This window comes from Ovis aries, chromosome 26 (genome assembly GCF_016772045.2).
Source record: "Ovis aries strain OAR_USU_Benz2616 breed Rambouillet chromosome 26, ARS-UI_Ramb_v3.0, whole genome shotgun sequence".
NCBI lineage: Eukaryota > Metazoa > Chordata > Mammalia > Artiodactyla > Bovidae > Ovis > Ovis aries.
This window is the reverse complement of record NC_056079.1, coordinates 32,137,346-32,162,235: the sequence shown is the minus strand read 5'-3', so window position 1 is coordinate 32,162,235 and position 24,890 is coordinate 32,137,346. Positions and strand designations below refer to the sequence as shown.

At 52.5% G+C, this 24,890-nt stretch overlaps 2 protein-coding genes across 3 annotated transcripts in view; both read right to left on the bottom strand.

The window, feature by feature from the left end:
* The window catches only part of ADGRA2 (adhesion G protein-coupled receptor A2), a 36,473-nt gene extending 35,426 nt beyond the window's left edge, over positions 1-1,047 (bottom strand). The window contains exon 1 of the mRNA XM_027962706.2: positions 379-1,047. Coding sequence (XP_027818507.2) covers positions 379-644 — 266 coding nt within the window. The 5' untranslated portion in view covers positions 645-1,047. The remainder of the gene's footprint in view (positions 1-378) is intronic.
* Positions 1,048-16,164: 15,117 nt separating this feature from the next.
* On the bottom strand, positions 16,165-24,890 carry PLPBP (pyridoxal phosphate binding protein). Of its 2 annotated transcripts, none has more exons than XM_027962562.3 (8): positions 24,735-24,890; positions 22,160-22,267; positions 22,034-22,069; positions 21,473-21,548; positions 20,811-20,945; positions 18,886-19,028; positions 18,360-18,458; positions 16,165-17,486 (listed from the first exon to the last, which is right to left on the bottom strand). In XM_027962562.3, exons 1-8 carry the CDS (start codon positions 24,831-24,833, stop codon positions 17,355-17,357), a joined length of 828 nt encoding a protein of 275 aa, XP_027818363.1. In that variant the 5' UTR covers positions 24,834-24,890; the 3' UTR covers positions 16,165-17,354. The 2 variants fall into 2 exon arrangements, with proteins under 2 accessions (XP_027818363.1, XP_027818364.1); XM_027962563.3 differs by having other exon boundaries at positions 18,886-19,004.

Genomic DNA, 24,890 nt, shown 5'->3' with positions numbered 1-24,890 from the left:
ATCTCCGCTGAGCCTTCCTCCCATCCCACCCATCTCAGGTCCCCAAAGTCCGCAACACCAGCCCGGGCTAGAAAGCCAAGGGGTCTGGGCGTCCCGGCAGCGCGCGTTCCCCTTCACCTGTACAGGTGAGTGGGCGCCCCTTGGTGCCTCTCTTTGGGGCGCATCCGTCCCCAGTGCTCCTTCCTCTCTCCTTCCACGCCTGGAGCCCTGATCTTTCCCCTGCTTCTCCCAAGCCTCCCTTCTCGGCTTCTGGACTCAGGCCCGAAGTCTCTGAAGTGGTGGCATCGTCTCTGTCCCCCATTCCCCAGCCCTCCCGTCTGGTCTCCTGTCGTGCCCTCGTCGGGACTGGGGCCCGGCCGGGCCGAATAGGGTACTCACAGGGTAACGGTGCTGTTCGGCAGAAGGCCGGGATCGGGAGGCTCCGGGAGGTCCCCGCCGCCGCACGCCACCCTCCTGCGTGCCGGGTTGGGGGCGCCGCCGCTGAGCCCCTTGGGCCGCTCCCCCGAGCACTTGCAGCTGCGGATGGGGACCGGGCAGCCGGGCGCGCCCCGAGTCTCGGGCGTCAAAAGCAGCAGCCACGGCAGCAGCAGCGGCAGCAGCAGGCGCGCGGGCACCCCCCGCATCCTGCGTCCCGCGGCGCCCATCAGCCCATCTCCCCGCGGGGACCCACAGCGCCAGGGCCCGTCTGCGCGCCGGCCGGAGGGATCCGGGCGGGCGGGAGGCGTGCTCAGCGGGGGCCCGGGGCGCCCGAGGGCGGGGCGGGGGGCCCTGGGCGGAGGCGAGCCCCGGGGTCCCCGCCGCCGCGCCCCGGGGGCATGTCCGGCGAGCGCCCCGGCGGGGAGGACGCGGGCGCGGCTGTCAGCGAGGCGCTGGCGGCTCCCGGCGGCGCGGCCCGACTTTCGGCGCCGTGCGCCCGGGCTGGATGAGGCCGGGCCCCTCCGCGTCGCCTGCTCGCTCTGCGCGGGGCTGGGACCTAGCGGATCGCGCCGGGCTCCTGCCGCCGCCGCCGCTGCCGCCGCCTCTCCGTGCCATGGATGGAGGCAGCTCGGCGCGGCGCCGCTGCCGCCGCCTCCAGTCCCCGCCCGCCCTCCGGAGAGGGCGCCTCCTGCCAGCTCGTCCGTCCGCGAGGCCCTAGCGCCTCCCGATGCGCGGCCAGGCCGCTTCCCTCCTCCAAGTCGCAGCCGGCCCGCCGGCGGGAGGCACCGCGCGTCCTCCGCGCCCGCCCTGACCCCTGGACGTTTCCCGGCCGCCCCTCTCCCCGGAGCCGAGGTTCTTCCTCTCCACAACCCCAGCCAACCGCTAGCACTTCCCACGGAATCCTGCCTCACTCTTGCCCGTCCAGCCTGCACCCCGACGCTTCTGGGGCTTTCATCGACCCGCGGGCTTGACCAGAGATGTCCCTGGGTGGGAATGAACTTTGTACCCCTCTTTGGGGTTGCTGAGGCTCGGCTTCCCCTGACCCCTGACCTGGTGGGCCAGGCTAGAAGCCCGGCGCTCACTCTCGCAGCCCTGCTCCAGTCAGTGCAGGATATAAACGAGCTGGCGACGAAGGAGGCTCTCGGACCCTCCGGGTGACCTCGCCCAGCGGGGGCTGCATGTCTTTGGGCCAGGAAGGGTCAAAGGCCGAGACAGATCTGATCTAGGGGCCTATCTTTTCCACATCCACACGAGCAGGCGCGTGTGTAGGGGGCGTGGGTGGGTGGGAATGAGCAGAACTGAGAAGGCAAAAGCAGGGATTCCCACTGGCTGTGAGAAGAGCGCTGCAGTGAGTCAGGAGGGCCCAGTCTGGGCGGCTCTGACTAAGGACACAGTCCCTAACATTCTGGGATGTCAAATCTCCGCAGTCCAAAGGGGCCCTTCCACCCCCTAGTTTATGACTGTAAGTTTTGGCCTGAGAATGAGTGAGTGGGCGGGGGCCACTCCGGTGGCTATGAAAACTCTCAGTAGGTCTTAGATGGGCTGGAATGCAGGCTAGGAACACGGCTGGGGACAGAGGGTAGAGTGAGGTGTGGCCCAGTGTGCCTAGTTCCTCAGTTTCCCCACGAAGGCGGCCTTTTCTGCCACTTAATAGCACCTTTGCGGTGGAGATGCAGGCTGCTGGGGTTTGGGGGACCCCTGAGGCGAGCCCCCTTTCCCCCTCCTCCATTGGGCCACCAAAGTGGTCTCTCTGATGACTGCCGCCTTCTTGGGTCCGGCGGGTATGTGTGGTACCTTTTCCAGCACGGTAGCCTTTCAGCCCGGTTCCCCCCACCCACCCCCTTTCCTGGGAAGGGTTTCTTTCCCTTGTGTGGGCGGCAGACGCTGAGCCCAGACACGGACTTCTTCTGGCTCCACAAGCCTCTCCCAGTTGCAGGCTCTGGTTCCTTCAACTTCCAAAGATAAATAAATAGTGATTGCAAATGGAGCAAGGGAGAAGGGGACGGCCCCCTCCCCCCAGCAGGAGCCCTCCGCAGGGCGGGTGCAGGGGCAGGCCTGCATTCCTAGGAAGGGTCATCACAGAGCCACGGCCCACGGGCAGGTCTGCCACCCGGCCCTCCTGTTCCCAGGCCAGGGAACTGCTCAGAGAGGAGAGCAGGGGACGCCTCAGTCCTGGGTCACACAGCTCTCCTGTCATTTCTTTCTTTCTGTTTTTTTTTGCTCAGCGGAGACACTCTAAGTCCGGAAAGGAATTCCACTGCAACAGCCACTTTCTGAGGCTGAATTGAGGCCAAATGACATTTAATGAGGCAGTGATTCCTCACAGGTGGGAATGAGGCACGGGGAGGAAACATTTGCAAAATGCTGTCCTATCCTGCTGGTCATCCCTTTTGATCTCTCTTTGCATCCAGAAAGGTGATGGATGAGCGGTAGAGACAGGGTTGGGGACTTATCCTCCGCTTCCTTTTTCTGCATGCTGTTTTCTCTGAGCCACTCAAAGCTTTCCTCATGAAAAACCTTCCTGGTTATCTGTTCTCAGAGATACAGGCCTGGAATGAATGAGTTGCCTGCATGTGTTGAAGTTTGTTTGGGATAGAAAGATGACTCAAGCTGAGTTCCCACCCTCAAGACATCTGGTTAGGAAGCTGGGCCCTGATCGTGTGGGATAACCTCTTCAGTGAACTCGGGATAAGGTAGCGTGATACAGGGAGGAGGCTGAATTAATCCTGCCTGAAACAAAATGGGGGGGTGGGGGTGGGGGAGGCCTGATCAAAAATGTTAGTCCAATCTAGGGCAGAAATGTAACTCACCTGAATTTACTAGACCATTGTTGTCCCCTTAAGGGCCCTGGGGCTCGCATCCTCTAAGCCCTCTCTAAAGAAGCTTTCCTTGGGACTTCCTGGCTTGATCCCTGGTAGGGGAACTAGAATCCAATGTGCTTCAGAGCAACTAAATCTGAGTGCTGCAAAGACAGAGTCCGTGAGGCGCCACAAAGATTCTGCGTGCTGCCACGAAGACCCGACTCAACCAAATAAACAAATAGAGGAAAAAAATGTCCAAAAATAAAAGAAAAAGTGTGCCTTTGCTGGGTGCCAGCTGCTTGGCTAGCCTCTCTCTTGCCTCCACCTGCAATGCTGATCCATTCCCCTTCGTCAGGCAGTGGCTGGGGGGCTCTTTTCCCACGATTGACCAGACCCTCCATTGGGGGCAGCTGAGAATGGGAGATGGGGGGGTTCACTATCCGTGTCCCCTTCCTCCAAGCCCAGAGCAGACCAGAGCTAGCACAGGGCAGCCAGCGTTTACTGAGGGCTTGTTATGTGCCGGGCACTTGCGACTACATTTTACGAGAATTAGCTCATTTTGTCCTCATACCAGGGTGAGGATGGCTGTTTTAATGGACAAAAGGGGAAGAGGCACCCTGAATAGTAAACTTACCCAAGGATACACAGCCCGGAAGTGATGGAAATCAGGATTTTTAAATATGAATGTATTTATCTACTTGTTTTGGCTGTGCTGGGTCTTCACTGCCACGTGGGCTTTTCTCTAGTCGCAGCAGGTGGGGACGACTCTCTAGGGGCAGTGTCTTCTCCTGTTGTGGAGGACGGGCTTTTGGCGCTTCAGTAGTTACGTTTCCAAGGCTTGCGAGCACGGGCTCTTTAGTTGTGCACAGGAATTTAGTTGCTCCGTGGCATGTGGAATCTTCCCAGACCAGGGATCAAATCCATGCCCCCCTGCATTGGCAGGTGGATTCTTTTTTTTTTTTTTAACTATTTTTAATTAAAATTTTTTTTACTTTATTTATTTGGCTGCACCACGTCTTAGCGGTAGCATGTGAGATCTTGTTCCCTGATCAGGGATTGCACTTGGGTCCCCTGCATTGAGAGCTCAGAGTCTTAGCCACTGGAGCACGAGAGAAGTCCCGGCAGGTGGATTCTTAACAACTGGACCACTAGGGAAGTTCTAGAGTCCAGTTTTAACCACTGAGCTTTATAATTTCTGGGGTAGGAAGGCGCCCTCAGTAATCACCCCAAGAAATCCCCTCACTTCTGCTTAAGGTTGTCTCATTTTTATTTTCTGGCCCTCTCTGAGCTGAACCTTTACAGACATCTACCCCCCCCAAACCATAGCTAGTGGTGGAACAGGGATCCCCAGTCCTTATTCTTCTAGCAGAGTCAAGGGAGACAGAGACTTTCCCAAGGAGCTCCACACCACGGCTAGAAGAGAATAGTCTCTAAAGACTATGAGAGAGACTTCCCTGGCAGTCCAGTGGTTAAGACTCTGAGTTGCTCATGCAGGGGGACTTGGGTTTGATCTCTGATCAGGGAACCAAGATCCCACATGCCTCGCAGCCTGTCTAAAAGATAAAAATATATAAATTAAAAAAAAACAATAAAGGCTATGAGAGATTATAAACACATACAGAATCAGAGCTCACAATATCCAGCACCTCCCAGTTCCAGGCCCTGGTTTCTTCTCCCGGCCGTCAGAGGCCCCAATCGGGATGTCTGAATTTAATTGTTAGTTTTTCCAGTTCCCTCTGTGCCTTCTCATGCCAGAGACAGGATCCTAACACAGACCCAGGATAACAGTGGATGAGGTCATGGCCCATAACTGGATCGATAATGCCAGCATGACGCAGGAGACACACCTTTGATCCCTGGATCAGGAAGATCCCCGCAAAAGAGGGCATGGCAACCCACTCCAGTATTCTCGCCTGGAGAATCCCATGGACAGGGGAGGTGGGCCACTGTCCATAGGGTGGCAAAGAGTCAGGCATGACTGAAGTGACTGAGCATGCGTGCAAAAAAGGAATATAACCTTTAAAATTGTGAATCACTATATGGTACACCTGTAACTTATATACTATTGTACATTAATTATACTTCAACAACAACAAAAAAAGAGTGGTGAGGAAGACCTCTCTGACAAGGTGATCTTAGAGCAGAATTCTGAAGGAATGAAGGAAGTGGCCCAGGGATTTGGGGGGACAGGGCAGCATGGTAGGAGGTCCCCAGCTGTAACCCATCAAAGAAGAGCCAGCGGCCAGCATGGCCGCCCCTCCGGCAGTGAGAGGGAGGGCAAGAAGGCGGTGGACATGGTATCCTAGACTTCAGTTATAGATCACATAGGGCGTTGAAGGTCGTGGGAAGAATGTTGGATTTTATTCTGAACAAGAAGAGACGTGTAGAAGGTTTGAAAAGAGGAATGATCTGATCCGAGATGGACTTTCACATCTTCTCTCTGCCTCTTGTGTGGAGGATGACTTGGTGGGAGGACCACGGGGCCTGGAGACCCGCTCAGAGGTCGGGGTGACAGTTCGGTGGGTGAAGTCCTTGGTGGTGAGGGAGGTGGGGTGTGGGTGGAAAGTGCGTCCACTGGGATCCCTGACACAGTGAGCAGAGTGAGAAGAACCTGTCCAGGAGGTCCCCTAGGTGTCTGGCTTAGGCTGTGAGAAGGGAATCCTGTTTATGAAACTGGAGAAGCCTCAGAAAGGGTCAGATTTGGGGAGAAAATCAAGCGTTGGGTCCATCACTCTTTGGAGCTGGGGGAGTCCAGCTTGGTGCCCTCATGGAGTCGATGGGCCCATTAGGAGAGGCCAGGATGGGCACGAATGGGCATCCAATCACACACCGTGACGAGTGCTGGGGAGGGGAGGGGGCCTTCGGGAGCTCCACGGGCCGGAGAACCCTGAGGGGGTCAGGACAGGCCTCTGAGGAGGTGACAGCTCAGCGGCCTGGAGGATGATCAGTCCTGGGGCAGGGAGGAGCGTGGCGCCATGGGCTCAGGACATGTGGGGAGCAGTGGCAGGGAGGGTGGATGAGGGCCCCCTCCAGCTCCTGCCTCTTTCCGGCCAGCCCTTGAGCCCCCCGTGAGCTCCTGCGCGCGCCAGAGCTCGGGGACACTGCGCCTCTCTTGCCCGGGATCTCCCAGGGGGCCTCTCGGCAGGTCAAGGTTCGGGGGGCTTTCCTGGTGCCCATCACTTCTCACTTCACACCTGGTGCTGGGGCTCCTTGTGGCCCGTAACGATTGTTTAGATCCTCCTCCCCAACCCTCAGGCAGGGGCTGCTCCAGCCACAGCCTTTCTCCTCAGAGGCGCCAAGAGGTTGGGGCCCAGTCCCAGGCCGGCAACCCCTCCCGGAGCCCTACCAGGGTCAGAGTATTCAGGGCCTAGAGCGGGGAGAAGCAACTCTGGCCAGAAGAGTGTGTGTGAGTGTGTGTGTGTGTGAGAGTGAGTGAGTGTGTGTCTGAGTGTGTATATATGTGTGAGTGTGTGTATGTGTGTGCAAGTGTGTGTATGTGTGTGAGAGTCTATTATGTGTGTGAATGTGTGTGTGTGAGTGCATGTGTGAATGTAAGTGTGTATGTATGTGTGTGTATGTATGTGAGTGTGTGTGTGTGAGTGTATGTCTGTGTGCGTGTATGTGTGTGTGAATATGTGTGAGTGTATGTGTGTGGGCACAAGTGTGTGAGTGTGTGTGTGTGACAGGGTGTGTGTGTATGTGTGTGAATGTGTGTGTATGAGTGTGTGTGAATGAGTGTGAGTGTGTATGTGTGTATGAATGTGTGTGAGTGTGTATGTGTGAGTGTATGTGTGTGCCTGAGTGTGTGTGACTGTATGAGTATGTGTATGTGTATGTGTGTGAGTGCATGTGTATGTGTGTGTATGTGTGTGTATGGGTGTGTACATGTGTGTGACTACATGAGAGTGTATGTGTGTGTGAGTGTGCATGAATGTATGCCTGTGTGTGTGTGTGTGTGAGATTGCGTGTATGAGTGTGTAAGTATATATGTGTGTGCGTCTGTGACGGGGTGTGTGACTCTGTGAATATATGTGTGAGTGTGTATGTGTGTGTATGAGTGTGAGTGTGTATGTGTGTGTGAGTGTGTTTGTATATGTGTGTGTGAGTGAATGTGTGTGACTGTGTATGTGTGTGTATGTGTGTGTATGTGAGTGTATGTGTGTGAATGTATGTGTGTATGTGTGTGTGTTTATGTGTGTGTGTATGTGTGTGTGTGTATGTGTGTTGAGTGTGTGTATATGTGTTTGTGAGTGCATGTGAGTGTATGTGTGTGTGAGTGTATATATGTCTGTGTGTGTATGTGAGTGTGTATGTGATTGTGTGTATGACTGTGTGTGAGTATATGTGTGTGTGCATGTGTGACTGGGTGTGTATGAGTGTGTGTGTGAGAGCGTGTGTGTGCGTGTGGTGGGGAGGGCTCACTGGCCACCTGCCTCTCCATGCTGTGCTGGGGCGCTTTGCGGAGCCGCTGGGTGGGCCCGGCTCTCAGGACACCCCTCCCACAGCGGCCGCCCAGCGCCCTGCGGTGGGCGGGTGTCAGTCCCTGGTCAGTCTCCGCACCCCAGGGCCGAGGCTCGCACATCTGCCCCCCGTCTTACCCCAGGGAGGCTGAGGCAAACAGAAGAGGAGCAGACGGCTGGTGGTGGAGGGTGCGGCATTATTCTGGCAGGCGGGAGGGGAGGACGACCCAGGCTGGCCTGGCGCGTCTGGGGTCACCCCCTGCGGCTCTGGGCCGGGTGGGGGGTGATTCTTCCTCTTCAAAGCCTGTGGCAGGGAGGCCCAGGTTGAGGCAAACCTCAAACATTTGTCTAGAGCCAAGCCTGCTTCCAGCCCTCACCACTATTTGCAAGAATTATTTTTATCAAAGGAATACACGCATATGGTGAAGAAGTGGAGCAGTGCGCAAGAGCTTGTAAAGAGAAGCAAGACAGGGCCTCTTTCCAGTCCTGCTCCTAGTGGCGGCTGTGACCTGGTCTTCCTTTGACTTCTCTGCTCTTTGTAGGCGCAGCCTGGGAAGGAGGCCTCCGGGGTGGGTTGGAAACCCGCAGGCTTTCTGGAGCGGCCCCTCCTAGAGGCGGTCCTTAGATTCCCAAGCCCGATCCTCTGGGTCACTGTCACCCTCTCCCAGGGCCACCGCCCCCTGCCCGTAGGTCACTTCCCGCTGCCTGCAGCGCGTGGGAAGCCCCTCCAGTCACAAGGGATCTCGGAGAAACGTCCTTACTCACACAGCCTGGCAGAGTGGACTTCTTTTTCTTTTTTTAACTTCCCTGACCAGGGATTGAACCCTGGGGCCCTTGGCTGTGTTAACCACTGGACCTCCAGGGAATTCCGTAGATTTCTATTTGGCTGGAAAAGTTGGGTTTTGCGTGGAACCTTGATTCCAGCAGCAGCTGTCCTCTTGGCGCCTGGTGGGCCCGTGGGGCTGGGGTTGAGGGGGCTCTGGAACTGGTCCTTTGGTGTTTGTCTTGTCACCTCCCTCTGCTTCTTTCTTCCTCTCTGTACTCTTCTTCCTTTCTTTCTTTTTATTTTTTTCAGTATTTATTTGGCTGCCCTGGGTCTTAGCTGCAGCGCACGAGATCTGAGATCTTCATTGCAGTCTGTGGGACCTTTGGCATGTGGGCCCTTCATTCCCTGACCAAGGATTGAACCCGGGGCCCCCTGCCTTGGGAAACAGGGGTCCTAGCCACTGAACCACCAGGGAGGTCCCCTTCTGTGTGCTTCTCTCTCTCCTTTCCTCTCCTGTGAGATGGTGTGGAGTTTTGGTTTCATTCTGGGCAGCTTTTGCTGTTTTTGCGCCCCAGTCTCCCCCCGGCTCTTTCATTTCAAGCTAGGGGAACTGGAAGGGGAGGCTTGGGTGTCTGTTCTGGGCTGGCTTGTGAAGGGGAACGTGGCCTTACCACGGCCCCCGTGACCCTCTCAGTGTCAGATGCCCAAGGGGAGACGGTCGGGCTCTCAGGGCTTTAATTACCTCTTGGAGGGTCCCCTTCCTCAGCCTCAGAGGCTCCTGTTTCATTTCTGAAGGAAGGTGGCAGTTCCCCCCGCCTCGATTCCCCCCCTCTTCCACAGTTATCTGCTCCATCCATCAGCGCTCCGCTCGCCCCATTGCTCTGCAAAGATTCTAGCAGACTGCAAAGCCGAGCCGGGCTGGGTCCACCGTTGGCCCCTGATACTCAATGAGCACTTACTATGTGCAGAGCACGTGACGGACTTTATCACATTTAAACGTCACAAGGACACACATGAGGCCCGATTTACAGGTTGGGGGGACGGAGGCACCACGGGTGCTTAGTCTCTGGCTCGAAGGAATGTGGCTGGCAGGGCACAGATTGGGGATTGGGACCCAGACAGACGGGTGTCAGTCTTGGAGCAAGCATTGTGGCCACGCGTGCGCCTGCGTGTGTATGAGTACGTGTGCACGCACACAGCTCCCCTCCCCCAGTGCAGTCCCTCTATTCCTATGCCTGCAGCTCCTCTCCCTGGGAGCTGGTTCCCAAGCTCACTCCATAAAACCCTTTTGAGGCCCTGGGTTCCTCGCAGTGGACACAGTGAGAGGCCTGTTCCTTGCTCCCCACCTCCTGCCCTAGGAGGCTCCGGGCCTCAGCTCAGAGCGCCAAAAGCCACGGAGGCTGCCAAAGAGGGCCTGGGTGTCCCAGGTGAGCAGAGCACTCTGGGAGCGGGCTGGGGGGTGGGGGTGGGGGGTCGGGCAGGAACCCATCACACAGACACAGAGACACTGTGAGCCCTTGGGGGGGTGGGGGGAAAGGTGGCTCTCTGTGGACCTCCTGGCTCCCAACCTGGACTGGGAAGAGGGCCATACCAGGGCAGAGGCTCTTTCCTGGCAGAGGGCTGCCCTCCACCATCAGCGCACACCCCAAAATCCTGGCACCCCTAGAAGCAAGCTCCCACCCGTGGAGGGATCAAGCTGCAAAGACACATAGAGCCCTCCGTTTCGGGGCCCCTCCTGTCACCTGTGGTTTGCAGGGGGAAGGGTGATGAGGGGGAATCCCAGGGAAAGCCAGCTGTCAGATGCAGAGAGGGTAAAAGGTGAGCTGGCTGGGCTCACCCAGAGGCCCCCAAATGTAGGTATACCCCCCTCTTTCTCCAGGGGAGGAGATGCCCCTTTGGGAAGCCAGAGAAAGGCAGGAAGCCTGTGCCCAAGGGTAGATCAGGTGAGCTGGGCCTCCAGCCCGCAAACAGCTGCTGTCTGGGCAGGAAAGTGTCTGTGGGGAGTCCAGGGAGGGGGCGGGGGTCAGCAGCAGCCTCTGGAGCCTATGGCCCAGCTGGGCAAACCCCCTCCCCGGCCCAGCTGAGGAGGGCTGTGGGCAGGGCCTGCCTCTGCAGATCTGGCTTTATCTTCCACACACATTGAAACCATCAGGCCTGGCCCTACGAGCAGCCCGCCTAGCCCCATCAGCTAGAGACACTGAGCTTTCATCCAAACCAGACCTTCCCTCCTCCAGGTCCCTGCTCGGGGGAAGGGGGGCAGAGAGCGCAGCCCTGGAGCCAATTACTGAACTTTTTAATTATTTGTCCCCTCTTCTACTCTCCTTTCTGAAATATCCATGAGGCCACCTCCCACTCTTGGCCCCCTAGCTCCCCGCCTCATCCTCCAAGGGGCATTTAGAGGATGCTAAGGAAAACAGGGAGTCTGGGGGCCCCCAAAGGACAGAGCTGTACCATCAAAGCAGCGAGGGCACTTCTGTCCTTCCAGGTTTGGGGAAACCAATTCAAAGGCAAACCCCGAATGCCTCTTGCTTGGGGCCAATAAAAATCTTGCTTCAGTGCCGGCTTCCTCCGCTGAAATCAGATATCCTAGCAATAAACAAGTTTGAAAGGCAGGGAAAAGCTCTTACTTTCTTCTGATTAGTCTTTCTTCCAATACCTTCTCCTCTCACAGGATCCCTGCCCCAGAAACTTGAGTGCAGAACTGCTCCCTGACTCCAAAGTCCTAACCTCCCCTCTAGGCTCCTGCAGGCGCGGGTGGGGCCTGGAACACTCGATGGCTTTGCTCAAAGGCAAGTCGAAGGGGGTTGGGGGAGCAGGCCTTGCAGCCTGGGGAGCTGGCTGCCAGCTTATAGTTCTCAGCCTTTGGCTGCTGGCAGCAGTCAGAAACAAGAAGTGGAGTTAGGACAAACTGGGCCCACTTTTTTCTCAGGTAATCCTTCTGAAGTCCCCTCCATGCACTGCGGGCTGTGAAAAGCCCAGCACCGTGGGGTTTTGTGTTGAGTGCACAGCTGGGAAAGCCAGCCAAGGTGGGTTTTGAGGTGTCAGAGAGGCTGGGAGGGCAGAGGACTTGGGGTTTCGCTTCCTCGCCTGGCCCACCAGCCCTCTCTCTTGTGTCTCTGTCCCAGGGGAGTGGTCCTCCACGGGCGGCCTGCTGTGAGGAGCACCCTCCCCTAGGAGCTGACTTCTCTTCCCTACCGCCCTTCACCCCCCAATAGCTTTTTAAGTGACTTTGCTGTCCGAGATGCTATTCTGTTTGTTTTTCCTTCTGACACTATCTCTCCGGAGAGTTTCTGGTCAAGAGAATTATGTCGAGGCTGCAGATTGCAAGAGAATCGAGCCTAATGGGGAACAGACAGACAAGACACCTTTCATGTCCAGCCAAGTTTTGCTCTCCCCCCAACCCCCGTTCTTTCTCTCTCTCTCCCCTAACTTCTCATCTTCCCTTTTTGGCTTCAAAGTTGGCCCTGGTTTGCGCTAGTTTCTTTGGTACAGCTGGTGAATAAGGTCACACATTGATTTTATTTTGGAGATTGGCAGCTGGGTCAAGCCTAGCTCTGAAGCTGGGGAGCTCCAGGCAGGAGCGCAGCCAGCCAGCTCTCGGAGAGAACCTTCCAGAAGGCCATCAGCACTAGGAGGATGGCTTCTGCTCCTTTGGGGTCTCAAAGCTCAGGAGCTGGACAGTGTATTGATTTTTAAATACAAGAAAAGTTGCCTACAGTACCCCCCCCACCGTCGCCCCACACCCCATCTCCGTACCCACCGTGTGCCGTGTCAGCCCCCTCTGTTGGAGCTGACAGAAGACAATGTTAGCTCTGAGGTCCCTTTTGGGACCCTGAAATGATTTTTTTTTCCAGAGAGGGACTCGACCTTGCGAGTCAAGACTCAGCCACAGGCGGCCTGAGATATCTACAAACTGGGTATAAAGCCGGGTACGACTGGGTGTGGTTGAGGCAAAGTGGGTAGAAAAAAAAAAAAAAGAGAGAGCGAGACCGTCTCCCTACCTACGTGCTGCTTGAGGGGAGGGCAGATTAGCAAAAACTGTCTCGTGGACGGTTGGATGCTTTCGCCCTTAGTCACGAGGCTGATGTAATAGCATTCAACTGATTTCATGGTAAAGACAGCCACGGCTCCCAGCCCAGATCAGCTCAACTGCACCGCTGCACTTCTAGTCTCATCGAAGCCCTCTAGGAACAGGGGGGCGAGGCATCCACCCTCGGTGCTTTGGGGACACTTCTCATCTCAAGGACAAGGATGTCCTGGATTTTCCGAATGCCCCACTTGACCTCCTTCCTCCTGGCCCAGCCCTGGGGAACAGAATTCAGCGCCTGTCTGGCCATGGGGGCTAAAGGGCACTATCCACACACTCTGAGCCCTGCAGCCTGTGACACAGTTTGCATCTACGTGAGGGAAACAGGGTAAAAGAAAGCAAAGGGTGAGTCCAATCAGACCGGGTTTAATTCACTCCCTCCCTCCCATCCCATCCCCTCTACTTGGGGTTCCAAAATTTGTTCTGCATTAAGACTTGTCAGTTCTCAACAATGGCTGCAGGCTGGAAAACATCCATTTCTTTCATGGTAAGAATTTTCTTTTATATGACATTTTTAGGGAGGCCCTTGTGGCTAGGACTCGGAGCTTTCACTGCCATGGGCATTTGGTTCGATCCCTGGTTGGGGAACTAAGATCCCACAAGCTGAGTGGTGCAGCCAAAGAAATCAAAACAATAATAAACTAAATGAAGCTTATAAATCTAAGGATATGCCGCTCACTAATTATTAAAGGCTGAGACAGCAGAGGAGGCCAGGCTGGTGTGGTGATCAAGCTCTGGACCAGGAATCAAAGGTCTTGAGTTTCTTTCTTGTCCTGCCACCAACACACTCTGACCTCAGGGAAGGAGCACACAGAAGCTTCCTGGGTCTTGGTGCCCCATGCACAAAGGGACACTGCCCAGCAGCCTAAATCACCCTACTGGCTGCCGTGAGGGCAGAATCAGAGGATGTAGGGATGGTAATTTGTGTGACATGAATGATTATAAAAGGGGATGGAGGAGAACCATTTGAATATTAAGAGGTTGCTCTGTTAAGAGATGCGGTGAATTTGTGAGGAACTTCCCCAAGACAAAACCTTGAAGGATTCACTGGGGGATCTCTGCGTGTCCAGACCTTCTGGGGCTGGGTACCAGGCCCACCAGGGTCCAGGGGCTGGACAGCATCGTCAGAGACAGGCTGCACGGGTGGGTGTGATCCAGGATGGTGTGCGGTTGTCACTCAGGAAACTTGCCGTGGACACTGTCAGGGTTTTGACGGAAATCTGAATACTCATGCCTGGCCCACGTAACACAAGACAGTCACAACTTGGCTGTCTCTGCAAGAGGTCCCGGCCTGCGGTGGGCATATTGGACTTCAGTTTCCTTTAGTGATCTGGGTTTGAATCAGCCTCCCAGGGTTCCCCCCGGATCCCCTCCTTAGTTTTTCTTGATCTGCAGACACGCACAAGCCTGAGGGGTCTCTTGTTCCAACTATGTCTCTCCAAAAGTTTCCGTGGAACCCTCAGAACCCTCAGCTAAGTTTGCAAAAAAAAAAGAGGTATCTGGAAGAAACTTGTGGCTCTGCAGAAGTCAGCCACATCGCTTGGGAAAACCGTGTCTTTCCTGGCCTCTGTTTTGACTTAAAAAGAATGGGTGAGGGGTGACTGGAGAACCCCGGAGGGCAGCCAGGGGGAGGTGGCAGATGCTGTGAGTGTGGTGGGCGGGGTGCCCTCCCTGACCCCGGCCCCTCTCTCAGATCTATACCCTCTCAGATGAAGTTGAAAAAGAGAAGGGATGGGACTTTCTCTGGTGGTCCAGTGGCTGAGACTCTACTCTCCTTTCAGGGGGACCAGGTTCAATCCCTGGTCAAAGAACTAAATCCCCCATGCCACGCAGCCAAATAAATAATCTCCATTAGAAACCATTCTCCCGATAAATAAATACATTTATTAAAAACAGGGTGATGCTAGATGAGTCTCTCCCAGGGTAATTTGCCAACAGTGCCACCCCAATGCTTGCCCCTCAGGTTAGCCAATGTCGCCACCTACAGGTAGCTCTGAGTCTCTTATCAGCAAGAGGCCACCTCTTTGTCTTCATAATTCCTGAAATGTGAACATTTAACTTTCTGGACTTTAGAACTTACAGTAATCAGTTCAGTTCAGCTGCTCAGTCGTGTCCAACTCTTTGCAAACTCATGAACCACGGCACACCAGGCCTCCCTGTCCATCACCAACTCCCTGAGTCCACCCAAACCCATGTCCATTGAGTCGGTGATGCCATCCCGCCATCTCATCCTCTGTCGTCCCCTTCTCCTCCTGCTCACAGTCCCTCCCAACATCAGGGTCTTTTCAAATGAGTCAGCTCTCCGCATCAGGTGGCCAAAATATTGGAGTTTCAGCCTCAGCATCAGTCCTTCCAATGAACACCCAGGACTGATCTCCTTGATGGACTGGTTGGATCTCCTTGCAGTCCAAGGGACTCTCAAGAGTCTTCTCCAACACCACAGTTCAAAAGCATAAATTCTTTGTCACTCAGCTTTCTTTATAGTCCAACTCTCACATCTATACATGACCACTGGAAAAACCATAGCCTTGACTAGATGGACCTTTGTTTGCAAAGTAATATCTCTGCTTTTTAATATGTTGTCTAGGTTGGTCGTAACTTTCCTTCCAAGGAGTAAGTGTCTTTTAATTTCATGGCTGCAATCACCATCTGCAGTGATTTTGGAGCCCAGAAAAATAAAGTCAGCCACTGTTTCCCCATCTATTTCCCATGAAGTGATGAGACTGAATGCCATGATCTTAGTTTTCTGAATGTTGAGTTTTAAGCCAACTTTTTCGCTCTCCTTTTTCACTTTCAAGAGGTTCTTTAGTTCTTCTTCACTTTCTGCCATAAGGGTGGTGTCATCTGCATATCTGAGGTTATTGATATTTCTCCCGGCAATCTTGATTCCAGCTTGTACTTCTTCCAGCCCAGCGTTTCTCATGATATACTCTGCATAGAAGTTAAATAAGCAGGGTGACAATATACAGCCTTGACGTACTCCTTTTCCTATTTGGAACCAGTCTTTTTCCATGTCCAGTTCTAACTGTTGCTTCCTGACCTGCATACAGGTTTCTCAAGAGGCAGGTCAGGTGGTCTGGTATTCCCATCTCTTTCAGAATTTTCCAGTTTATTGTGATCTACACAGTCAAAGGCTTTGGCCTTGAACTTCAGAATCCCTCCTTTTATCTGCAGTGTGGCTTTGGCTGCATCTGTGACTCGAGAGTCCCTTGAACTTCAAAGAGATCCAACCAGTCAATCCTAAAGGAAATTAGTTCTGAATATTTATTGGAAAGACTGACACTGAAGCTGAAGCTGCAGTACTTTGGCCACCTGATGAGAAGAACCGACTCATTGGAAAACACCCTGATGCTGGGAAAGATTGAGGGTAGGAGAAGAGGATGACAGAGGATGAGATGGTTGGATGGTATCACCAACTCAATGGACATGAGTTTGAGCAAGCTCCGGGAGTTGGTGGACAGGGAAGCCTGGCGTGCCGCAGTCCATGGGGTCACAGAGTTGAACACAACTGAGTGACTGAACTTTGGCCTAAGGCGCACCCTCCTCACAAGCTGTGCAATGCCAGGATGGGTGTGGTGGCTTCCAGTTGGGTCCAATGCCCCCTCCTGTTAAGACTCACTCCACTACACCAGATCGTAGAAAATAAACCTTTTAATTGCTCTGTAATTAGCACAGGTGTAATTTAAACTCATACTTTTATTTAACAGATGCTGAATTATCACACAAGAGCTTTGATTGAAACAGTATAGGAATTGTAATGGTTTCAGTTTTATAAAACTGCATTCGGCAGCAGCATCATGGGAGTTTTCATACAATAAAAGACTGGGGTTTGAATAAATAAGAAAAACCCACCTAGAAAACAAACAACGACCCAGACTACAGCTGTTTGTCGAGACTGCCCGAGAATTGTGCTTTCTGGGTTTTGAAGAGCTAGCTACTCTATTGACAATCTAGAGTTGCAAAATCCTGGCTTATAAATACTGTCGGGAGGGGAAGCTATAAATGCGCCTAAAAAGTACTCCCAGGAGTAGGACCCTCAAAGCCAAGTCTTGTGAAACTGTGAGCCTGAACTGGCTTTGGGGGAAATCTTTAATCTCTGGGAAGCTACTGGAGATCCACTGGTGTTTGATATGAAATCACCACAGCAAGGACCGCGGTGGGGGAAAAATCGTATCATTGGACTCATCACCACAGGGCCCTGGGTGAAAGCTCAATGTCCTGTCTCTGGAGGGGATGGTAGGAAGGCCCAAGGCCTGCTCATGGTAGTTGCCCTGTAATTTTCAGAGTCACAGGGTGGTTGATGGATGACACAACTCTCATCGGCCACAATGTGGGTGTGCAGGGTTAACTCGAGCTGGGTCCTGAAGTTACCCGAACTACCATCTGGAGTGGAGACCAATGTTAACTGGGTGGGATGGAAACTGGGGGGACAGAAGCCATGCTGCTCCAGCGTGGCAGAGGCGACTGCTCTGTGGGGTCTGTATGGAGATGGCAACAGGGATTTTCTATCCAAGTGGATGATGAGTGGGAATCCCTCTAACTGTGGCAATTACAGGCAACACCTGGGAAATGCATTCCTGGGCAAAGTTCAAGTCTGAACTCAACTCCTGGCTGTGGCCTGGAATCTGCAGGAACATCTGGATTCCTCAAATCTAGTCCAAAGCCACTGCTTGCAGTGAGCTTCCTGTGTCAGACACTAAGTAAGACGCTTTCCATCCACACACATCACCCTGGGCGTGCTCTTGCCAGGTCCCCAGGAGAGCGTGGAGATGCGGTGACTTGGGGCCCGTGGGAGGACCCGGATTCCAGGATCCGGCTTCAGGTCAGTGTGCCTGGGCCGCCACCTCCGGGGCCTTCAGCTCTGCAGTGGGCTTGTCCGGGGCTGCTTTCTTGGAGTAATCTCGCTCTCCAAAAATGGTGCTTCCGATGCGGACGTTGGTAGATCCCACTTCAATCTGTGGGGAAGAAGGAGGGGCTACGTTTAAAAAAAATGAGGTGCAGCAGATGCTGAAGCTGTGTCTCATACGACAATGCAGCTGAAGGACTGTGGGGCAGTGGTCCACCCTAAGGGGTGTTTACGAAGTAGGTAAGGATTCCCTCTGCTTCTGCAGAGACTGAGGAAGGTGACTGGCACTTAGTGGGCTGGGTGACAGGGGTGGCAGCCGTGTAGGACACAGCAGCATGACAGAGAGCCATCTTGTGGCCCACACGCCCTTCTCATATGCTGGGGTTTCAGAGATGAGCAAGCCTCCCTGTGAGTGAGCGAGCAAACGATCGAATTCCATTTTATGTAGAAACACCAACCATTTTTGCATCATGTTAATATACTCTATCTTCTAATCGTGCGACTACTATAGATCCAGAGGAAGGTTTTACAGTGTGGTTCTTGGAACTTGATCAAATTAGCCTCCGCTCTGGAAGATCGTGTATGTGAGTTGCTAACACAGCACATCTACCAGTGTGTGCTCAGAGCTGCTGCATCCTGGGGGATCTATGCTTGCGTACGATCAGACACTTTGTCAGGACTCGGTGTCATATGACCACGCCCAAGCATGAACACAGGGAAACGCCTTTTTAAAAAGCTGCAGTTTAACTTCTTTCAATTTTCCTTTAAATCCCACTTAGGGAATTAAACTGAGTTGTGGTATTTTTATTGTTTTTAATGAGGGGTCAAGCTATAATTTCTATACAGTTCATTTGAAAAAAAGAAGGGGCCGCCGGGGACGTCAGCATAGGTGAGAGACACTGCTGCGTGTGCCTTGACGCGACGGCGAGGCGTTGCCTTTGGACCCATCCTGCAGGCACCCAAGGGCGCCTGGGAGACTCACCGCGTGCTGGAAGTCCACGGACATGCCCATGCTCAGCTCCACCTGCTCGGGGGTGGCGCCCAGCTTCCTGCACAGCTCCTTCCGGAGGGACAGCAACACCTGACCGGGAGACAAGTGTGATGCAGTTTTACCCCTGCCTTCTCCGAGGATGGTGGAGAGGGGCCGAATCTCAACACCTCTGTCAGAGACTACTTCTTTATTCCTCGTGGCTTTGAGGCCTGTCAAAATCACAAGTCACTGAAAGGGTTTGTAGTGAACTCTCCTTCTTTCAAGAAACTGTCACTTGTTGGAGAGGAAGCCGGAGCTCCTTTTCTCTGGAGACCGTGTGTCAGGCAGGTTCAGACTGAGTGAAGGGTCTGTGGGGGTTCGGGGGACCTGTTCCCGTTTTCCGTATGAGGAGTTTAAGAAGCGGGTTATGAAGTAGCATGACAAGAGGCGTCTGGAAAGCCTGTGGGGGCTGATGGCAGCAGCCAGCCCCGGATACCCTCAGCGGACGTGAGCAGCGCCCCCCACCCAGGCCGAGTACCTGGAAGTCCGGGTTTGGTCCTTGACTAAGATCGTGCCCGAAGCTCCCGATGGTCATCAGCCCCACGAACTCCAGTCTGGGGCACTTGGCGTTGATGTGCTCCACCAGGGCCGCCGTCTCTGCAGGGGGCAGGCCATGTTTGCCTTCACAAAAGACAGAAGACCGAGAGGCTCTAGGAAGCCAGAGGAACACCCTTCCCCAGGACAGGGGAGGCGACTCTCAGGCAAGAGGACTTCTTGGAGAACTTGTCCTCAGGACTGAAATGGTGACTTTACACTGAGGTGTCTGACTGTGTTTCTCCCCTTCTGACCCAGTCCTGAGTGTCTCAAGGGAAGAGCTATAAACTGGATTCTCTTTATTCTGTCTCAGCATCTGAGCATAGATAGAGTGGAGGGAAAAGGAAAAAAACAAACCCAAAACACTGCTTTTCTTAAAATAGAAAGAAAAAAAAATATCTGGAACTTTCCTGGCGGTTCAGTGGTTAAGATTATGTGCTTCCAGTGTGAGGGTGGGGCGGGAAGCCATCGGGTTTGATATCCCTGGTCAGGGAACTAAGATCCTGCATGTTGGATATGCAGTGGAGCCAAAACATTTAAAAAGAACAAAAAAAAACACCAAGAAGACTCACATTGCCCAAACGCCAGATTAACCAGAGAATTATTTTTCAAAATCTGGCACTTCTACAGTTTCATTATTAATGGAATTGTAAAAACAAATAAAAATGAAGTATATATCATACAGTTTTGACTAGAACTTCGCAAAATTTACCTGATCTTGTTCATTAAAAAACCAGAGAAGGAGCCTATGGCAAAACATTACTTGTTATGCAGGTATGAGGACAGATTCTGTCCTTCCCTCATTTAACAAAGAGAGATGCTAGTAACACTCCAATCTTTAATTAGGGCAAATGATAGCCATTGATCCAGAAATGCTGTAATGGACTCCATCAGGAATCCGTTTCAGGTTTAGCTATCAGGATAAAGTAATGTATAATCTAGGTGCATGTACAGATAATGCTGATTGTTAAGATTTAATGAATGTTTACGTACCAGGCACACACGCCAAGTCCCTACAGTTTTTTTATTTAACGCAGCAGCTCTGTGAAATAAGTGCTCTCACTCTCTCCATTCTAAAAAAAGAGGAGACTGAGGCTCCGGGAGGCTAAGGGCCTTTCTCGAGGCCACAGGGCCAGGAAGTGCAGAACTGGGATGTGGATCCCGGCCAGGCCTGTTCCTTCAGCCTAAGCTCCATCAGCAAACGACTGGTCTGTAAACACGGATTCTTAGCAAACAGCTAACAAGTAAGACGCACAGGGTCCTGTACCAACAGCTTTACCTCCATCTCCACATTCAAGCCTCGCAACACCCTCGGAACTACCGCTCTGCTATCACTGGCAGGTAAGCAAAATGAAGGGTAGGAAGGTCAGGTACGTCACTCAAGGTTCCAGCGCTGAAGCGTGGTGGAGCTCAAACCCCAGGTCTGCCTGGTTCCAGGCCCAGGCTCTGATTTCTGTGCTACACTGCTAACCCAAGCACCCTGACTGGTGCCCACAGTGAGTTTTGTTTGATTTTCTCCCAATAATGGAAACACGATTTTTTAAGGTTTGAGAAGTATTACACATGTAAATTCACAATCTCTTTTGGGAGGGAGGGTGACCTGCGGGAATTTTCAGGATCAAAGTCACACAAGCCCCTTCTTGAGTCTCCTTGCCGGCCTCTTCAGAAACTAAGAACGCATTAAAGAATTAGATGTGGACTGGTTTGGAGGTCCTTGTGCCACCAAGACCCTACATACAACAGCTTATTTAATGGCCCTGTGAGCTCCTTCTGTGACCTACTGCATCGGGTGTTTAGGCCTGCCACTCGTCCTGCGCTCCACCATGTCCTAAGGGGAAAAAGTCTGCCACACCCCGTCTGCTCACTTACTCTCCTCTCCGCTGGTGTTTATCTGGACCATAACCTTTAACCTTTCGGGGGAACCTTTTTTCTGCCACGCACTGTTCACTCTGTCTGCCAGCTTCACAGAATCGACCGTCTCCAGCATGGAGAGGTTGGGGACAGCTGTAACGAGAGGGAGGTGAGGTTATAGTAGCTGTAACTGCTGAGCCTGTACGCCACACCAGAAGCCACTGCAGTGAGAAGCCGGTATAACAGAATGAAGAGTACCCTGCCTGCAGCGACGAAGGCCCAGCACAGCCAAAAATAAACAGATAAAAAGAAAATTATGTTCATTACACAATGAAATGAACCTTAAACAAAAAAAAAGGAAAAGGACAAAAGTGTTTCCCATGCTAGCCAAAAAAAATTTATGGGCTTCAATTCCTTCTCGTTTATTTCAAAAACCGCCCCAAAAATACATAATGTGTGCTAGGGTAGGTTTCCAAGTATATAATACCCAGCCAACTGTGAGTTCATTTTGTTCTTATCATGATGTTTTCCCTTTAATCAAGAACAAAGATTTCTTTCCCAAAAGAATCCCCAAAGCATAAATGAGGAATAATCTAAAATATTTTCTCTTCCACAGAAGGGACTGTATGTGATACAATGATGAAAAAAACTGTGTCTTCATATTTAGAGTTTTATCTTACCCATCAGTTTGTTGACATTCTGTTTTTGTAGATGGCCAATGAAGTGCCATTTGATTTCAGGACACGAAGATAGAATCTGAAGAGAAGGAGGTGGTCACGTTTAATTCAGAGGGAGGGCTGTGGAGGGCTTGCCAGCTCACACACTTCTCACATTCCTGTCTCACCTTTCTGGTCTAAGGGATAAACCACTATTGCATCTTCAGTCAGGCCCTTAAAGACACTTAGAGAAAAACTGAAGACTTCTGTTTCTCTTCCTTGTTTCTGTCAACTCTCCCCTTCTTTCAGATACCTCCCCTTGAGAAGAAACTGACTAAAGCTTTCAGATCTCAAAAGGATCCAAGGTTACAGCAAGCTTCTAAAATCACCATCTTCAAACAGCCACAAAGAAGAAAACGGTCTTAAGAGAGAAAATCTAGATGATAAATATTTGGGGCTCACAGAGAATGCAGGCATTTCTACCATCAGCCTGACCTCCTGCTCTGAAACTCAACTACCAAGGTGGGTCTAATGTTCCAACTGAACAGTCAAGATTTAGATACAAAGAATTCAGATTCCACTTACTTGAGGATTTGATGCTTTTTCAAGCAGTTCCTGAACCTACAGGGTAAAAAATAGAGTAAGTCAGAAGCCTGGCACATCTGACTCTTCTGAGGGCAGCTTACAGGCAGGAAGAGGGCCCTCACATACATAGTTCTCCCCGAAAGTGCGTTGCCCGTGACTGTAGGCCTCTATCACCATGTCTGCAGGTTTGGTTTTGCTGACCGCAACTAGCCGGGGCTGGATGGCTGGGAGATCCTGCCAAGAGAAAAAGAGCCAGATGAGTCAATGTTGGACTTATTATCCCGATAAGTCCTGTAGGGCATCCTGTAGGATGGATCGGCAGAGATCTTTACTTGGCATTTGATAAGATCCACTTTTCCAATACAGCAGGGCTATCAGTATCAAATAATGTTGATGAAATGTCTTTTGTATGCATGGCATCTAAATCTAATATGTTAGCCACCTTAATATCTAGCAGAGCAGAAGGGACTACCCTGGTGGTCCAGGGGTTAAGAGTCTGTGCTTTCAAGGGGCGTGGGTTTGATCCCTGGTCGGGGAACTTAGATCTCACATGCTGCACTGCATGGCCAAAAAATAAATACATGTAAAAAAACTAAATTAAAAACAAACATCTAGCAGAACACCTTTCCCTCTCAGGAGAGCTAGGCAGGTAAGTAAAAGCTTTATTTCCTAGGAGTGTGGTCTTTAACCAATATTACCAGTATCATCTGGGTCCTCTCCTGACCCACTGAGTCCTAATCTCAGGATGGAGTCTGAGAGTTTCCTTTAAAACAAATTCTTCAGCTGAGTCTCTTGCATGGCAAGGTTGGAGGTTTAAGAATCAGTTAAGAAAAGGCATCACTCTCTGACTAGAAGGGAGGCCACTTAAAGCTCCTAAAACCCCAAGGTCAACAGTTTTGGAAACTCATTGGGATCCTGGGGTAGTTATCAATACTGTCTACAATATCGCCTCTCAGAAGCAGCCTTAGGGTAACTCTGCAATTTATGTGGCAGAATCAGTGGCAGAGGGGCGTCCCTGGTGATCCAGTGGTTAAGAATCTGCCTTCCAATGGAAGTTCCATCTCTGATAGGGGAACTAAGATCCCACATGTCTTGGGGCAATTAAGCCGAGGTCACAACTAGAGACAAGAGGGCGTGCCACAACGAAGATCCTGGGTGGTGCAACTAAGACCTGATGCAGCCAAATAAATAAAATATTGAAAAAAAAAAAAAGAACCAGTGGCAAAACTGAAGCTTCCCTCCCTCAGTCGGTAAAGCATCCGCCTATAATGAAGGAGACCGGGGTTTGATTCCTGGGTTGGGAAGATCCCTTGGAGAAGTGAATGGCAATCCATTCCAGTATTCTTGCCTGGAAAATTCCATGGACAGAGGAGCCTGGCGGGCTACAGTCCGTGGGGTCCCAGAGAATCAGACTGGTCTGAGCGACTTCACTTTCTTTCAAGGTTAACATCTACTTAAGAAGTGAAGTCACTTAGTCGTGTCCGACTCTTTGCGATCCCATGGACCGTAGCCCACCAGGCTCCTCCGTCCATGGGATTCTCCAGGCAAGAATACTGGAGTGGGTTGCCATTTCCTTCTCCAGGGGATCTTCCTGACCCAGGGATCGAACCCACGTCTCCTGCATTGCAGCCAGATGTTTTAACGTCTGAGCCACCAGGGAAGCAAACATCTACTTAAGAGCCAAGCAAAGGCTTCGCTAATGCAGGTCTTCTCTTTCTGGGCCAGCACTCTGAGCTCTGACACCATAAATGCTTGAACATTGAAACATGTATACTATCATATAAGAAATGAAGTACCAGTCTATGTTCGATACAGGATACAGGATGCTTGGGGCTGGTGCATGGGGATGATCTAGAGAGATGATATGGGGTGGGAGGTGGGAGGGGGATTCAGGATTGGGAGCTTGTATACACCCGTGGTGGATTCATGTCAATGTATGGCAAAACCAATACAGTATTGTAAAGTAAAATAAAGTAAAAATAAAATTAAGAAAAAAAAAAAAAAAAAGAACTTTGACCTCTCTCCATTCAATCCTGGCTCACTCCTCACCATTCAATGTAAAACTTGCACTTGAGGCAGGTACTGACCTTAGTCTAAATAAATTCCAAGAGAAGACTAAATATAAACAAGGGAGGAAAAATCTCCCCCCGTAAACTGCTTGGCATTGGATGTCAGTTCGCTGCTGCCTCAAACGTGCAAGAGCAGCTCTGAGTGCTCCTCAAGTCGGGTCAATTCACCCTCTCCTTTGCTGGCGTGGGCGCTGACATTTACTTCATGAGCAATCTACCGGCTGAGACGCTGCCACACACGTGACCCCCGGCAGACCTGGCCTCCTTTGGGTGCTCCTGTAGTGGGCGTCTTCTCCTGCAGTCTCTGGATACAGGCCTGGCCCCTCTCCCCTCTGCCAAGGCTGCTGACCCCTACCACGAAGCGGGATGGACAATGGTCGCGCTGCCTAGAGACTGGTCATTTTCCTTGGATCGCTAACCTTCAGAAAACCTGACAGGAAATGGGGGACCCCCTTAGCCTTCGCTAGCCTTCGGGGGGGGGGGGCTCTGCAGCTTGCGCCAATGCCAAGGCAGCGGGCAGGTCCCGCCCCTCCAGGAGACCCCTCTGCGTCACCGTGACGACCCGTTCCCACGCAGGTGTTCCCCTTTCTCGGCGCGGCCGCCCACAGTCCCCGCGCGGTCCCCTTCCTCACCCGCGGCCGCCGCGCCACCGCCTGCTGCACGCGCTCGTTCACTGCTCGCAGAGCGAAGCCGATCCCCAGCTCCGCCGACATGCTGCCAGCTTTCCACATCCCCCAGGGACCAACGTGGAGCCCCGGGCCCGCGCACCCCGGGCAGAGACCCCTTCC